The sequence below is a fragment of the Dermacentor andersoni genome, chromosome 2 (assembly GCF_023375885.2).
Source record: "Dermacentor andersoni chromosome 2, qqDerAnde1_hic_scaffold, whole genome shotgun sequence".
Taxonomy (NCBI): domain Eukaryota; kingdom Metazoa; phylum Arthropoda; class Arachnida; order Ixodida; family Ixodidae; genus Dermacentor; species Dermacentor andersoni.
The window spans coordinates 46,684,431-46,700,649 of NC_092815.1; the positions used below are offsets into that span (position 1 = coordinate 46,684,431).

The 16,219-nt window shown below is 51.8% G+C and overlaps 2 protein-coding genes across 3 annotated transcripts in view; both read right to left on the reverse strand.

Moving 5' to 3' along the window:
• Positions 1-16,219, reverse strand: part of baz (par-3 family cell polarity regulator) — a 250,546-nt gene that overhangs the window by 115,769 nt on the left and 118,558 nt on the right. The gene's annotated exons all lie outside the window — the stretch shown is intronic.
• LOC140215920 (uncharacterized) lies at positions 9,405-14,892 on the reverse strand. Its single transcript, XM_072286248.1, has 2 exons — positions 13,389-14,892; positions 9,405-9,604 (listed from the first exon to the last, which is right to left on the reverse strand). The coding sequence occupies exons 1-2, from the start codon at positions 14,502-14,504 to the stop codon at positions 9,473-9,475; spliced, it is 1,248 nt and encodes a 415-aa protein (XP_072142349.1). The 5' UTR covers positions 14,505-14,892; the 3' UTR covers positions 9,405-9,472.

The following is a 16,219-nucleotide window of genomic DNA, read 5'->3' on the forward strand; positions in this document are numbered from 1 at the left end:
CAACCGCGCACGAAGACCGATATTCGGTCGTTCTTAGGTGTCGCCGGCTACTATCAGAGGTACATCCCCAGGTACTCTGATATCGCGGCTCCCTTGACGGATGCTCTAAGAAAGACAGAGCCGCAAACAGTCGTCTGGGATGAGACGAAGGAAAGAGCTTTTAGCGCCCTAAAGAGCGCCCTAACAAGCCAGCCTGTGCTACGATCGCCCGACTACACAAAAGGGTTCGTTGTTCAGTGTGATGCTAGTGAGCGAGGCATGGGCGTTGTACTGTGCCAACGGGAAAATGGAGAAGTAGAACACCCCGTCCTGTATGCTAGTCGTAAGCTGACCAGTCGTGAGCAGGCGTATAGCGCCACCGAGAAAGAGTGTGCGTGTATCGTGTGGGCCGTTCAGAAATTGTCATGTTACCTAGCCGGCTCGAGGTTTATCATTGAAACGGATCACTGCCCTCTCCAATGGCTGCAGACCATCTCTCCCAAAAATGGCCGCCTCCTGCGCTGGAGCCTCGCTTTGCAACAATATTCCTTTGAGGTGCGTTACAAAAAGGGGAGTCTCAACGGTAACGCCGATGGCTTAAGTCGAAGCCCCTAACGTGGGAATCAGCCTCAAAATTGCTTGTTACTGATGTTTTTCTTCCTGAGGCAGGATTTTTTTTAACCTATTGCTTTTGTGTAGTGTTTCAAAGTGATGATGTGCTTTTTAGTGCAATTTTTCCGATTTGTGGACGCGTTCTGAGTGCTGCTAAACTACTGTAAGGAACTAGGCAGCAGTATAAAAGGGGAAAGAGCCTGGCAGGGCTTAGTGAGGGTTGTGCCGTGCTTGCTGACTGAGCGGTTGACTTTCAGGCGTGGTTCTAACGCTTGCCGGAAACGAGAACAAAAATGTCAACTCTCCCGAAGTCACTTTGCAGTGTCCTGTGTGCACCTGAACGTGAGAACGAGGGCTTCTCTGTGCGCTGCGCTCAAGAAACGCCAAAGGACGCCCGACTTCGGTTATGAGCATCATCGAGCGACATCCCTCCGGACAGCGGATGCAGTCCCCTGACCATCGGGATCTCCTTCCCCCGGCGGGGCGGTCTGTTACGTTTCGCCTACAACGCGCGGTAATGCCGGCGCGGATGCAACGGACGCCGGGGCTTTGTTCAAAGCGGCGGACATTTTGGCCCGTCCGACGCCGCCGCAACGCCTACCCGCCAAGCGTGTCCAGGCGTGTTTCAGTGCCACGTGTCTTCGTGTGTGTGTGTGTGCCCTCGCTTGTCAAAGCGCGGCAGCCGGGGAGCGGAGTTCCCCGAATGAGGAGCCTGGACGTCTCTCGGCTCAACTGTTCGCGCCGTCGTGTGGGTGAGGGTTGGCGATGCGTCACTACACTCGGTTCAGCAGGTCTCTCGGCTCGACCGTGCGCGCCGTCGTGGGCTCATGCTCCGCCGTCCCGTGACCTTCATCCCGTGACCTTCATCCCGTGACCTTCCCTTTTGGACCGCGACGCCGAGAGTATAAGAGCAGCTGCCCCCGGACGCCAGGGGAGAGGCTCCGATTTGTACTGTTGAGTTACGTGCTCTCCCGTCTCTCCACTTCGGTCGACCCAACGTTACTAGACTAGCTTCAGTTGTAAAACTCCCCGCCCGCGCGCTTACCGCCGCTGTCGCCACTTCTGTGACAGCCGCCAGAGGGCAACGCTGTTCCATCGGGCTCCACTGCAGACGCCTCGTCACAGCCTTGAGCTCGTGCGGACGGGCAGTTTGCGCCTGTTTCACGCTCGCTGGCGTTCTCCCTTGTCCGAATTAGTGATACCACGAGAAAGCGATATCCACCTACAGCAATAAGATTTATCGCGCCAGTTCGTTAACACTGAAAGAAGGGTAAACTGCACGAAAGGAAGAAACGCATACAGCGAAGCGCAGAAGCTGCGTTTCTAAATGTCGTGTGTTTCTTCCTGTCGTCTTAACGTTTCGCGCAGTTTAGGCTCACGAGCCTGAATATCTGGCCAAAGTGTGTGATTGTAGGATGATCTTCATCGCCACCAAAGCTTCTCACCACGCCAAAGAAGCGCTACAAAAAGAAAGATGAGGTCGGTCTTTCTACACACAAGCAAAAAAAAAAAAGAAGAAAAAAAAGAAGTCGGATTTTTCATTCCGTGAAGAACCTTAATTAGCGAAGCTGAAATGTGCGGCCCCTGTGTTTATCACTGGGTTAATGCCGAGGGTTCATTAAAGTATTTCTCACTTATGAAGTTACACACACAATCGGCTGCGACGGAGAGAACGACGTCACTGACGGTATGCCCGCAGTCCGCAGTTGTCGCTTGCGTTCGATATCTCGAGTTTGCTCGGCGGCGTGGTTAGCAGCCTTCGCCTGCGATTTGCCGCTTGTGATTCTTCGAAATTAAATTCCTTCAAAATTAAATCTTTCCGTTACGTAAGACCATGAGTGGCTCATACCCCCGTAAACGCGGCCTCCCCATTACGACGACAGAAGTGAAGTGAAATTCTACGCTGGAAAGATGGACGGCCACGCAGTCAGCTGTGGAAGACGACGACGAACGCGGGAGCAGTGGCACGAGCGCGTGCGTTGATTTCTCAGAGAGTTCCCGGTCGGCACGAGGAATCGCTCTGTTTCACGCCGAGCGAAGCGTCGCATTGCTGGGAGCACAGAAAAAGTGGTGCGCCGAACTGTCGACATCGTTCCGATAGCGGCCTATGCAGCCAGGTACGCAGCACGTCTACATCGTCTGCTGATATTCTTAAAAAACTCGGCGAAGGCTACAGTTCCACGGATGACATGCTTGCTGAAATTTTCTGCCAACAACAAACGACAGAATACACCAACGCTGCACCGCGTACTTAGTCCGGCCCGCCCTCGTAGCCGGCTAGTGAGGAAGTGAAGCTGGGCGCGACTGCAGCGCCACGAAGGCGCGGGCGGGTGGCGGTTCCGCGCAATGGCGCCGAGTTTTAAAACTGAAGCTAGTCTAGTAACGTTGGGTCGACCTGACCGGCCGCTCTTTTGCTATGTTAGAATAAACAAGTTGTTCTGTTACCAGTCTTCTCTTGCTTTGCCGGGACCTTCGGATGCTTCCAGTGCCCCAGGCCGCCAGGCCAACGCTACCCTTGGGGCTTGCGACCCATTGGCAATAACGGGCGTCAGCACCGAGACCCCAACAACTCGTGCCAGCGGTGCGATTCCAACAACACACACACACATTATATATATATATATATATATATATATATATATATATATATATATATATATATATATATATATATATATATATATATATATATATATATATATATATATATATATATATATATAATTGCAACTCATCTGCTCAACACAGCGCTCACACGGCCACAAACACAAACACCAACAAGTAAGACGCGTGACGTCAGAAAAGGGATTCTCTCGTCCCACTCAGCGCCGATTCGACTCCCCGCATACGCGCATACCACCGCCATTACAAGGCGCTCACCTCCAGGAGTGAGCGTTATTCAGCGCCCGCCCGGAACGACCACACGCGGCCTCCTGTCGTGACGCGCTCGTATACGATGCGCGCCGATCATCTTCCACCATCGCTAAGTGAATACTTCACTGCGGGGAGGCACAGAAAAAATGCAGACGGCACAGCGCGCAAGCATGCACTATAAGCGGCCTTTATGAAGGCACACGGCTGCGACCGCGCGTCGCATCATTCACATGAAATATTGCATAAAGGCAAGGGGACGCGCATTTTAGACTCGGATGGGTGAGTGAAAGCTACAGGATTAGCGAAATGATAACTTTACTCGGGAATAATAATGGGATGGTAGAAAGAGAGTATTTAGCCACGTTTGGTATATTTATGCCGTAATCTTGCTGCGAAGTTTAGGAACCACACATAATAAGATGTGTAGACAGAACATCGCACAGCCCCACCCGCACAGTGCACGTATTATAGGTTTTGATTAATATTGCTCTCGATCGACTAAGAAACGAAGTCGACGAGGCGAGCGTGCAACAGCCACTTACTGGTGATGTGCACACGGCGCGAATAATTTTTAAGGCGAATGCTTTAAGTGGTTCGTTGCAATGGCTCATATCCGAAAAGGCAGCGTCTAGCCCAGTGAGACAAAAAAGGAATCGTCATCAGGAATGGCTTATGCCCCCTGAAGCTGGCAAAGATGCGACGGCTGATTATGAATGAAGAAACGAAAGAAAGAAAGAACGAACGAAAGAAAGAAAGAACGAAAGAAAGAAAGAACGAAAGAACCTTTAGGTAGTGCATTAGGCGCTCGCATGTGTCGTTGAGGGGGCCGACCTACAGCGCCGTACGTTTACTTCACCATGCGACTCGTTGTGTCCTGCAAGAACTTAATGCACTATCACGCGTGCAAGCAGGCATTATTTAGCCTTCACAAGTTACAGGAGTGTAACGTGTTGCCGATTTTCTTATTATTATTTTATTTGACAACGTATATACATTTGAGAGGAAAAGGAAATCGTGGAGCAGGCTGGCAACTGCCACCGGAAGGGGCACAACGCCTACTTTCTCTGAAGGAAGGTGGAGACAAAAACACAGAAATGGAAGATAGCACGAAGAGGAGGAAAGAGGAAGGAAAGGGCAAGATGACAAATTTCAAGTAATAATCCAGGACACACAGTACAGGTCACGAACAGTAGGGCCGGTCACTGCAGCGAATACGGAAACAACACGAACAATATCTTCAGCGTCAGAAGGTAAAATATGAGAGAAGCCCGGTCGCCAAAGTTCTCTGTTACTTAGACGTTGCTGCTTAGGCCAGTGGCCAAGCGCAACGGCCACGTTTCTTGCTCACACCGCAGGACATGACACCAATGCACCAGCGCGGACTTAGTGAAAAACTACTGTGACGGCTATTTCGGACAGTACACAAATTTCTCCGATGCCTCGACGCGTTGAACTACACGAAGCCGTCCGCGTAAAGAGCGCCTTTCAGTTAGCGAACAGTGGAGCATTCGTTCTTTTATTTGTTGTTTGTGCGTGCGTTCCTTTTTTTATTTCGCTCTGACAATTTGTGCTCACGCTCTCGCCTGCACAGCACGTAGTACGCTACGCAGTGGGCGCGCTGCTGCAGCCCTTCGGAGGGCGCTCCGAATGCGAAAACGGCGCAGATGAGAGCAGCCAGAGGCGAGAAGCAGGATTTCTTTTCTTTTTTCCGTAGGCACAAAGGCTTCACCCACTTTCGGTCAGCGCGCGCCACTCGCACGCACCAAGAAAGAGCATCAAGAGACAACCGAGGCCCGCTGCCTTTCCCAACCGTTTCCAATTCATTACCGCGGCCGCCGCCGTCTACCGCGGCTGTCTCGGCGGGCGTATACGGAGTGCGTGTATGCGCCGCCAGCGCCTCCGGCAAAGCCGTCGTCTGTTCACAGTCCGCCGCCGATACTTATCGAGGTTTGGAGAACAGGCGCAACGGCTGGGCCTCCCACATCATTTTCTGTTTGTTTGTTTATACCGTACACTCAGTGTCTACACGTCTAGAAGGCGCCGAGGGCATAAGAAACGAACATACATCGCGCAGACGAACGGCGGGGGGAAACAGACACAATGAAATGCATATCGGTCCGCCGGCATTGTCCCAGACATCACCCCCTACCCTCCCCCTTTCTTTCCAACTACTGCGACTGCTGCTCAACGACAGTTTGTAGCATATATCTGCGGCTGTGCATCTAGGCTGCGCGTGTCGCCCGCGCCATCCCGTTCGCGGCGGGCGCCCTGGATGCACGTCGCAATCGCGATGCCGCGACGGAAGCCCGCGGCCGTCCGATTCAAAGCCGTGCTTTTTTTTTTCTTCTTTCTCCACGTTTGCGAAACACACAGCTTCGCCCATCGGGAGGCGAATCCGGTCGCCTGGTGCGCGCAAGGCTTCACCGAGGCGCACTGCGGTGCGCGTCTCGTCACAGCAGGAGCGGGGCGAAAGTCAAATTTGCGAGGAGTTTTAGATGCACCAGGGCGCCTCGGTAACGAGGCAGCTTCTCTGTCTCCGTCCTGAATAGAGACAGCGTCTGTTGCGTCTGTCTACTAGGTGGGGCGTGAAGATAATTTTGTTTTCACTCGGATAGAGATCAACTCGAAAGGCACAACGGCGTTGTCGAGCAGCGCACGTACTCGGCATTACCGTATATACGTGGTATATAGTAGCAACCGAATTCAGGAACCTTTTTGTTCGTAACTTTGCTATTGGCCGGCCGCCTTCGCTGATAATATGTACATCACCAAGATTGGCAGGAATATGCTCTTACGAACAATTCGAGCGTCTATGAGAGCTTTTTTGCGAATACACGTAGGACCAGATGAGGAACAAAAAAAAAAAAAAAGAAATCGCGAACTTGTTTTTCACTATAACGACAGAAAAGGACTGCTACACATTACTTGCTATACAGGGAATTCAGGAACGTGTATACAAACGCAAGGCCCGTTGACATAAGACATTGTCATTTACAACGGTCACACGGCGCGGTGTCTCAACTGACAAGCAAGAAAGCCTACTGCATGACTTCACTGCATGACAGTTACCGCGCAAACAGTATAACTGAAAGCGCACAGGCACATTTTCAATGTTTCCCATTTAAGTTGGCAGAGCAAGTTAAAAGCGTGTTGTTTGGAACACAAAATGTGTCCGTAAGTAGTTAGCTGGTACAAGTGCTGTAGCCACACAAAAAAGTTAACATAGAAGAAACTAAACTGCTCGTAAGGCAGCATAAAGACGCCGACTATTTGCGTGCAACGTGTGCCTGAAAACAAGATCACCGCCCAAGCACTACGTACAGATGGCTAACCAGCGAAGCTGAAACATGCGGCCCCGGTGTTTATCCCCGGGTTAATCACGACGGTCCATAAAACGACGGCTTGGTAGGCTGCTGGATCCTTGGTACGCAGTTGCTGCTTGCGTTCGGCTGCTCGAGCCTGTAACTGCGCCCGGGCTGCAGCATCGGCACGGCCTAGACGAGCTCGTTCCTGGTTCTGCTCGCAGCGTGGCTGATCGAAAGCTGGCTGCTCCTAAGGAGTACGTATGACGCGTGGCTTACCCAGTTAGGAGCCGGAGAGAAACTGCTGCGAGCGCGTTCGGCTGCGATGGAGAGCTACAACGTCACTACTGGCGCAGCCAATCGCGCGCCTTTCTCTTCTTTTTTTCGCGCACGCGCACGGGTCTTTCGGCGTACAGGCGACAGACAGACTGACCAATCGGCGAGGTATACACAGCTTTGCTGCAATACGTCACGCTGCACCGTCGGTCCGGTGCGTTTTGCTTGATTCTCCGTAACAAAGGCCCTTCAGAGATGACAAGCAGCATATTTTACGCTCTGAACAATACCTTATACGCAGTACTAATAAACTAAACGCTCGCTAATATGAACTTTTAGATAAGAAGTATACACCATTAAATGCAAGCAGTGAACAGTGCGGAATTATGCCCTTACTGTACTTATGTATTTATGTACTGTAGAGAACGAGCATCGAGCTTAGTTAGCAGCAGAAAAGCATTCTGGAAGAGCTCTGCAGGCCTGTAGTATAAACCTATAAAGCTCAACCATTTTGAAGGTAGTCAGTGGGCAAGGACTGCGACAAACCAAGCTGCCGAATGTTGCTCAGCAGCAAATACACATGTTGAAAGCTGCGCAAAGTAATTAAGAGCAGGAGCTAAAGCGCCTCACTGCTGTGCAAAACAAACCATCGTACAGCTAAATTACCATCACGGTTTCACAGATGCTATCCAGATGAAAACGTCGAAAGCAAGGGGAAAGGCGCTTGCGGAAGCAGTGGTGCTTGGCATAGCTGTCAAACGATGACACTCTTCTCGTTTCTCTTTATTTTCTTTGCTGCAGGCTTACAGCAGCGCATAGCAGTGGCGCTATCTTTGACACAGTAGACACACAAGTCCCGTTATCCACATACTATAGGGGCGGCAATCGGTGGGCAAACTTAGCAAACACGGATATCTCGACGACGGGATGTAGTGACGACATTATGGCGCCTCTTTGGTCCGCTTCAACGGAAATTTCGCAATGTATAACTTTGCGGCCTTGCGACTTACCGATATTACCGAGAAGCCGCGTTCGTCGATAACTGAACATGTCGCAGTATTACTTGCGTCATGGAGAGAACGGAAAAGAACCAGTTACTTCTTTTTTCTTTCCTTCTATATAATTTCATTCACAACTACCCGTCACACTTCAGAGTTCACGCGCAGTACACGTGGAGCAAACGAGCCACGTTAGCTGATCGGAAGGTTGCACGAAGAGAACGCGTGGTCTGCAAGCCGAATCACAAATAGTAACTTTCAATACTAACACCCCTAAGATTACACACTCCAAGGCCATTCAATGCGGATGTGAAGTACGCCTACAGCTGGTAGCTAGGAATCAGAATTTCTACGGGGCATAACGTTAGACTTTAAGAACGCCGCCCCCTACCGCTCTATAGTGTATGCGCTTTGTTAGTGCTCGTCTCGCTTTCTCTCTTTCTCCCCCTTCCACACTTTCTCTTTTTATTCCGCTTAACCCTACCCCCCGTGCAGGGTAGCCAACCGGAACTACTTCTGGTTAACCTCCCTGCCTTCCTCTGTATTCTTTCTCTCTCTCTCTCTCTATTGCATTTTGACGTTAAAAATTATTTTAAGAAAGAATAAAAAAAAAAAACGAAAGTACAAGAGAGAGAGAGAGAAAACTGGAGTTTTAAGCGCCAAAATCATGATCTGAATATGAGCACGCCGTAGACTACGGGTTAATTCTAAGTGACCACCATAGGGATATTTAAAGTCCACATATATCTAAGTACAGGTGCGTTTTTGCATTTAGCCCCTATCGAAATGCGGCCGCCGTCGAACCCACGGCCTGGAACTCTGCAGCAAAATGTCACAGCCTCTTTAAGCTATCGCGGCGGGAGAACAGAGAAGTGTACAATGCAACAAACAGTCATAGCATGGTACGAAAGAGGACTGTTTAGGCAAAATCTGGTATTTTGCTACGGCGAACAACTCTATATATGGGATACCACTGGCGACATCTACAATTTCTATTGCCAGATGTAGCCAAGGAGCAGCCAAGTCGCAGAAGGCCGGAACTTCCGCAGTTAAAGGGCGTCAAACGCAGTCATGTTGGACGTAAACTATACGTAACCAAATCTGGCGGCAGCCCTCGGGAGGCGCGCAAACTCGGGGCATGCGACGAATTGTACCTAAACGCTCCTCACCGTATGAGCAAACGTTATATCACTGGCACGCCGCCGGTGAGGAAACGCGGGCCCGGGCCACGCCAGAGCTCTCTCGGAAGACGCGTCCGCCGAGCGTGCGTGACCGCGCGCAGAGATGCGATAAAAAAAGAAGCGAGGCCGCCGCGGCCTTGCGAAACAAGTCGTCTGAAATCCCAATCCCAGACAGACAGACAGAAAAACTTTATTCATAGCAAGTGAGTTTGGACTCCTCTGGGTCCCTGGACCACCGCACGGTCCCGCACTACGTCGTAACGTTCATGCTCCTTTTGCTCATGACGTCGGCAGCCCGAGCCACCGCAGTAACCTGCGATGTTGGGTCCGTCGACGAGAGCAGGACCTCCCAGTCCTCCCAGCTTGAGATGGCGGGCTGTCCCTGCGGGGGAGGATCGGCAGGGCAGCCAAAAAGGATGTGGGAGAGAGTGGCGTGAGGGTCTCCGCATAGGGAGCATGTAGGGGAGATGCCACAGTAGTGGGATAGCAGCTGAGGGGATGGGAGAGAGCGGGTCTGGAGGCGTCTCCAGAGGATCTGTTGGGAGTGCGTCAGGGAGGGGTGGGGAGGAGGGTAAGTCCGACGGTCCAAACGGGGTATTTGCGTGAGTTCCGCAAAGCTGTGTACCCGCTCCCTCGAGAAACCCGGATCGAGGCTGTCCTGAGCCCGGCAAATTAAACCTCGGGCCAATTTATCGGCAGCCTCGTTTCCGGGGTTCCCACAGTGAGCCGGCACCCACCGGAGCTCAACCCTGCGTGGTAAATTCTGGGTGGGGATGTTCAACAAATTCCAGGCAGGGCTGTGAATTCTGCCTCTGGCAAAGTTGGACAAAGCAGTCTTTGAATCGCTAAAGATGTATTCAGCATCCGAAAGGGCAAGGGCTAAGGCAATGGCGGTCTCCTCTGCTTCCTCAGGTGTAGAGCCCGAGGGAAGATGGTGAGTTAGGGGTCGGGGTAAGGATGGGTTGTAAGCAACTGCTACAGCTTCATGCGTTGTACATGCGGCGTCCACCCAGATGGCTTTCTCGACTTGTCCGTAATACTTGTGGAGGGCATTTGCGCGAGCTACGCGGCGAGAGATGTGATATTGGGGATGGACGTTTCGAGGAAGGGGTTTCACTACAAGGGGTGTATGAATGTGTCGAGGAATGGCTATAAGGGTTGACTGATTAGCGGGTATGTTGATGCGAAGGGAGGCGAGGATATGGCGGCCAGTGGCGCTCGCGGCAAGTCTTAAATACTGCGTCTGAAGGTGCGCCTCAACTAGTTCAGGAAGCGTGTTATGCATGCCTAGTGCAAGGAGTTTGGCTGTGCTAGTGCTGCGAGGCAGGTTGAGGGCTGCCTTAGTTGCAAGGCGGATCATGGCGTTCACGCGCTCGGTTTCCGTGCAGTTCAGCTTGAGATATGGAGTGGCGTACAGAATGCGGCTAAGCGTAAAAGCATGTACAACTTTCATGTTGTCTGCTTCGTCTAAACCCTTGTGCAGGGAAGATACGCGGCGTAGAAGCTGCAACACTGATTGCGTCGAGGCCTTCAGTGTTTTAAGGGTATGGTCATTGCGTCCGGAATCCTGCAGGTAGAGGCCAAGGATGCGCAGGGTGGGAGTGATGGGGATAGGGGATCCTTGTAAAGTGATTTGGATGGGTGAGTTAGCGGCAGATTTTGGTCTAATTAGGAGGAGCGCGGACTTAGAGGGGGAACATTCGAGTCCGATAGATGATACGTGAGCGGAGATCGTGTCGACTGCTAATTGTAGAGTTTCCTCAATTTCCCCGTCTGAGCCATGAGTGGTCCATGCGGTAATATCATCAGCGTACAGAGTATGTTTTAGGTGTGGGATGAGATTGAGCTTCTGGGCTAAGGGGATGAGAGCAATGTTAAATAAAAGGGGGGAGAGGACCGCGCCTTGCGGGGTTCCAAATTCACCGAGTGTATAAGAGGGTGTGCTGAGCTGATCAATGTGCAAGGAGGCAGTGCGGCCAGAGAGGAAGGCGCGAACGTAGTTGTAGGTCTTAGGGCCTACCTGTAGTTCCTGCAGTTCCCGTAAGATGGCAGCGTGTCGAATTCTGTCAAATGCCTTAATGAGGTCAACCGCCAGGATGGCTTTAGTAAGATGGGGGATGGTATCATCAAGCACATCATGCGTAATTTGAAGTAGGGCATCCTGCGCAGATAGATGCGCACGAAAGCCGACCATACTGTGGGGGAAAAGGTGATTTTCTTCCATGTACGTTGTCAGTCGGGCAAGGATTATGTGCTCAAAGGTCTTGCCGAGGCAAGATGTAAGAGAAATGGGGCGGATGTTCTCGAGGGTGATGGGCTTGTGAGGTTTTGGGATAAATATAATTTTTCCATGCTTCCAGGAGGCAGGGAGGGTACCTGCCTCCCAGCACTCGTTAAAGTAGGTAACGAGGTGAGATATGGAGACATCATCAAGATTTCGGATGGCAGCATTCGTAATTTGATCTTCCCCGGGTGTGGTATTGCGCAATTTCAATAGGGCTGCGCGAAATTCAGATTCTGTAATAGGAGCGTCAAGCTGTGGTTGGGGTGAGCCCGTGTACTCGGGATGTTTGCAAGGAGGACCTGGGGTGGTATAGGTGCATTTCACCTGCGCGAGGAAGGCGTCGGTGTCCTGCCGATGATTATTGGTGAGGCGGCGAATGCTAAGACGCGTCTGAGCTTTAGATTGCGTGGGATCGAGCATATGGCGTAACAGGTGCCAAGCACGGGTTGTGGAGAGATTGCCTCGGAGGCCGTCACAAACCTGAGCCCAGTTAGCTTTGCAAAGAGTGGCACTATGTTGTTCTATTTGGGATTGAAGCTGGGTGAGTTTGAGTTTTAGTTTCCTGTTGTGCTTTTGAGTTCTCCACCTTCGCGTTATGTTCTCTTGAGCTTCAAGAAGGTGGGCGAGCTTACTGTCGATAACGGGGGTGTCTGGGGTAGTATCGAGCGTTTGGGTATGTTGGCGAATGTCTTTCTGTAACTGAGTAGTCCAGGTGTCTAGGTCGAAGGGGCCCTGTGCTGGCTGCGCTTGCCTAAATTTACGGAGCTGATCCCAATTAGTGTGCCTAGCGGTAAACTTGCGCTGAGGTTGGCGATAGTTCACCGCTATGCGAATCAGGTGGTGGTCGCTGCCTAGTGTGGCTTGCGTTCTTTCCCACTGTAGGTGAGCCAAGTTTCTACCAAGCGTGAGGTCTGGGCTAGTATCGGCAGTAACACTGTTACCAACCCGCGTAGGTAGGCTAAAATCATTAAAGATGGTCAGGTGAAGTAATAGCGTATTATTGTATAAAACTGTGCCTCTGTGGTTGGTGCGTCGATAGCCCCAGTCCACGTGAGCGCAGTTAAAGTCACCGGCAACCAGTAGGGGGTTTGATCCGGCCATTTGGGTTACGGATTTGAGGAGTGGAGCAAGTAGGTGAATCGGCTGTCGTGGGAGAAGATAGCAGTTAAGCATGAACAGGGGAGATTGTGCAGGGGTGTGGGGTAAAATTTCGATGAAGGTGTGAGCAATAGGAGAGGTAACGTCGTGCTCCGCGTAATGCAAGGTGTTACAGACGTATGTAACCACCCGAGGAAGATCAGTGGAGTCAGAGGGGATAACAGCGTATCCTGGCAGTTGCCTGCAAACATTGGCATCCTGGATAGCGATAATGTCTGGTGGGGACAAAGAATTGGCGATAATCTGCTGCAGAGGGTCGCGCTTTCGCCGAAAGCCCCTGCAATTCCATTGAATAATTTGTAAGGAATTATGGTGCCTCGGAGGAGCCATGTTGAAGGGTGGCGGGGCGAAGGAGGAGTGCAGAAGGCGGGACTGCGGGAGGAGAGGCCGCTGACAGTCCAGATATAAGGTTAGCTAAACGCTCCTCAACCTTGGCCATGATGCTAGATATGACCCTATCTATTATACCGGTAATGGTTGCTTCAATCATAGTCTGGCACTGTGCAGTGACCTGCGCAGTAATGCGCTCTGTGAACTTGGATTCTAGGTTTTGGGCGAGGTCCTGAAATTTGGCTTCCAGGTCTATAGGTTGGACTGGGCTCTCATCAGGCCTCCTCTTTTTCTGAGGAGGTTGGTCGGACGGGTTGGATGAGGAAGATGGGGATGGTGGAGGGGGGGGTAGAGCAGGGGTGGAGGTAGAGAGGGCTGCCTTGAACTGCCTTACCTCATCCCGCAGAGCCTTCACGTCCGAGTCCTGGGAAGTCATGATGTTCGTCTTGGCAACCTTGGAAGCCCATGTAGAGGTAGACGGGAGGGTCGTGCTAAGCGGGGGAAAGTCCTTCTTGGTGGGGAACTTTGACTTCTGGGGCGGTGGGATAAGTCGTTTGGTGGCGGTATTTCTTGCCTTGCACGAGCCGGTGCCCGTGAGGTGCTGCCCCCCACAGAGAATGCAGATCGGGATGCAGGAGGGAACATCTTGCAGCTCATGCTTGTCCCCGCACCGCGGGCAGAGACCACTCTTGGGGTGGGGGCACACGTCGTGTCTGTGGCCCGGTCGACGACAGTTTGTGCACGCGTCTGGACTTCCCTTGTACGCCGTGCATCTATGCACTACACTCATGTAGCGTATGGTGTGAGGGACTGGGCCATGCGCAAATGTAATCAATATGGAAAGGGTCCTACCCATTCTGCGGGCTGCGATGATATCAGCTTCCGGGTTGCGAGTCTGGAGGTCTTGTAGCATCTCTTCCGGTGTTTCCGCCCAGTAGGCTTGCGAGATGACTCCGCGCGCAGCAGCGGGCGGCGGTGCGATGTAGGCGGCGACGGGGTAACTGGTTTCTTGAAGGATCACTTCCTTGATTTGGACGAGGTGAAGGGCCGTTGACTCGTGAGGTGTAGCGACCGTGAAGGTGTTATTCGTCGGGTGAATCCGGAGGTGAAACTCTCCTAGGTCCCGGTCAGCGGCGGTGACTCGCAGAGCTTTCATGAGTGGCTGCGCCATGGCTCCGTTCAAAGCGAGGCCTCCTCTTGGTCGGAAGACTACCCTTATAGTGCCGGGAGGGAGTGAAGCAAGTTGCTTACTTCGCAATGCGATTGCGTGCGTCACGCGCAGCTGTTGTTGTTGAGCACGGTATGTCGGCTTGAAGGTCGCAGGGGCAGTGTCGGCCGGAGCACCGACGGCGGGCGCGGCAGGCTTATCTCGAACAGGGGCTGCATGAGGAGGCACAACCAGCGTTTCCGGGCTTGGTTTGCCTCCCTTGTACGCGCGGAGTATCGTGGTCCACTCACTGGGTCTGAACGTTGTCGGGTCGAGGTCTTCGCCCTGCGATTGCACCTCCATGGCTGTTGGGGGTGGGTGCGCTACCAGTGATTGGCCTAGCCTCTAGCGAGGCAAGACCCAGTGCGGCGGCTGGCCAGGAGCAGACTTTCCGACATCGATACGGTCCAAAAAAGTTCGGATGTAGGTTTAGCGGTCGGCAGCGGCGCAAACGGAGGGGATTCGTGCGTATTCCGTGGTGACTGGCACATACAGCGCACGGCACCTCGGGAGGCCCGGGCGGGGGGCGACGGGCAAAGCTCGCGCCTCGGGAGGCCCGGGCAGGGGGCGACGGCCAAAGCTCACGTCGGATCGGTTCGGAGTGCGCGCCGACGGCACGTACGTTCTCTTCGGGCAGATTTCGGGGTCCGGAGAGCGCCGACGGCACGTCCGCTCACTTCGGGTGGCTGTGGTCGAGTCCCCTCCCAATCCCAATGAAGACGTGCGGGAAAGTGAGCCCGCACCACTGGCCGGCCCATTATAACGACGTCATTCCCGTCGCATTCCGCTGCTATATTGCGAGCGCACAGCATGCTCCTATATATATATACAGGGTGTTTCAGCGAACACTTTCAAAAATTTTTAAAGGTTGCCTGTGGCAGATAGCACAATTATGGCTATAGTGCTAACCTGGTCTACTCGAAGAGGCGGACATTACTTGGACTAAAAATTGATATGCATAATCGACTAACTAACAAAAATTCACTAATTAAATTTTTCACTAATTACCTCATGGCTCATATTGCAATCTACAAATTGTAGCCGTGCAGTTCGCAAGGTGGATGCACTTTGAACGAATTCTCAGGATGAAACCAGTTTCGAGATATAAATTCCCGAACTTTGCGAATAAATGCACTGGCGTTCCAGTTACTTCCTTAACAAAACGTCGTTTATTGCATTCAAGCACAAAAGTAACTGGAACGCCAATGCATTGCCCCGCAAAGTTCGGGAATTAATATCTCGAGGCTGGTGTCACCCTGAGAGTTCGTTCCAAGTGGATGCGCCTTGCGAACTCCCCGGCTAAAATTTGTAATTTGCAATATGGGACATAAGGTAATCAGTTAAAAACTTAATTAGTGAATTTTCTGTTAGTCGATTATGCGTTTCAATTTATTGTGCAAGTAGTGTCCGGCAGTTCGAGAAAACCCCCTCATGAACCACAATTATGCTATCTGCCGCAGGTAACCTTGAAGAGTTTTTGGAAGTGCTCGCTGAAACACACGGTATATATTCCGGTGCTCGCGTAGCACCGCACGACGGCTTCTGTCTCGAGACGCCGCAACACGGCAAGACGCTGCCAGTGAGTCTAGACTATGTGACGATGTGTAGCGACCCGGAGGATAACTGCGACAATCGAACCATTACTATAAACGTCGATATCTTTATACATACACACGAGGCATATATGTCTGGAAAGCATCCGCGGCCCAGGGGGCGCTGCTCCGGACCCTTAATTGTCGAACTACGCCACGTCATCGTAATTCCTTCGTTTGAACGAGTATAAGAAATGATAAGCGATCGCCCTCTGGGTCAATCAGAGCAGGCGAGAAGACGAACCCGACAGTGGCGAATCAGCTAAAACAGAAATTTTTACCAACTCAGCTGACATACCTTTCACTTCCAGTTTCCTTATCATTTCTACATTAATTTCAGTTAATGATAACATTTAGTTTTCACAGTGATTTCTCCGGCTTCATTTGTCCGCTTGCACCCCTTGGTTGTAACTAAGAGAAAATCGA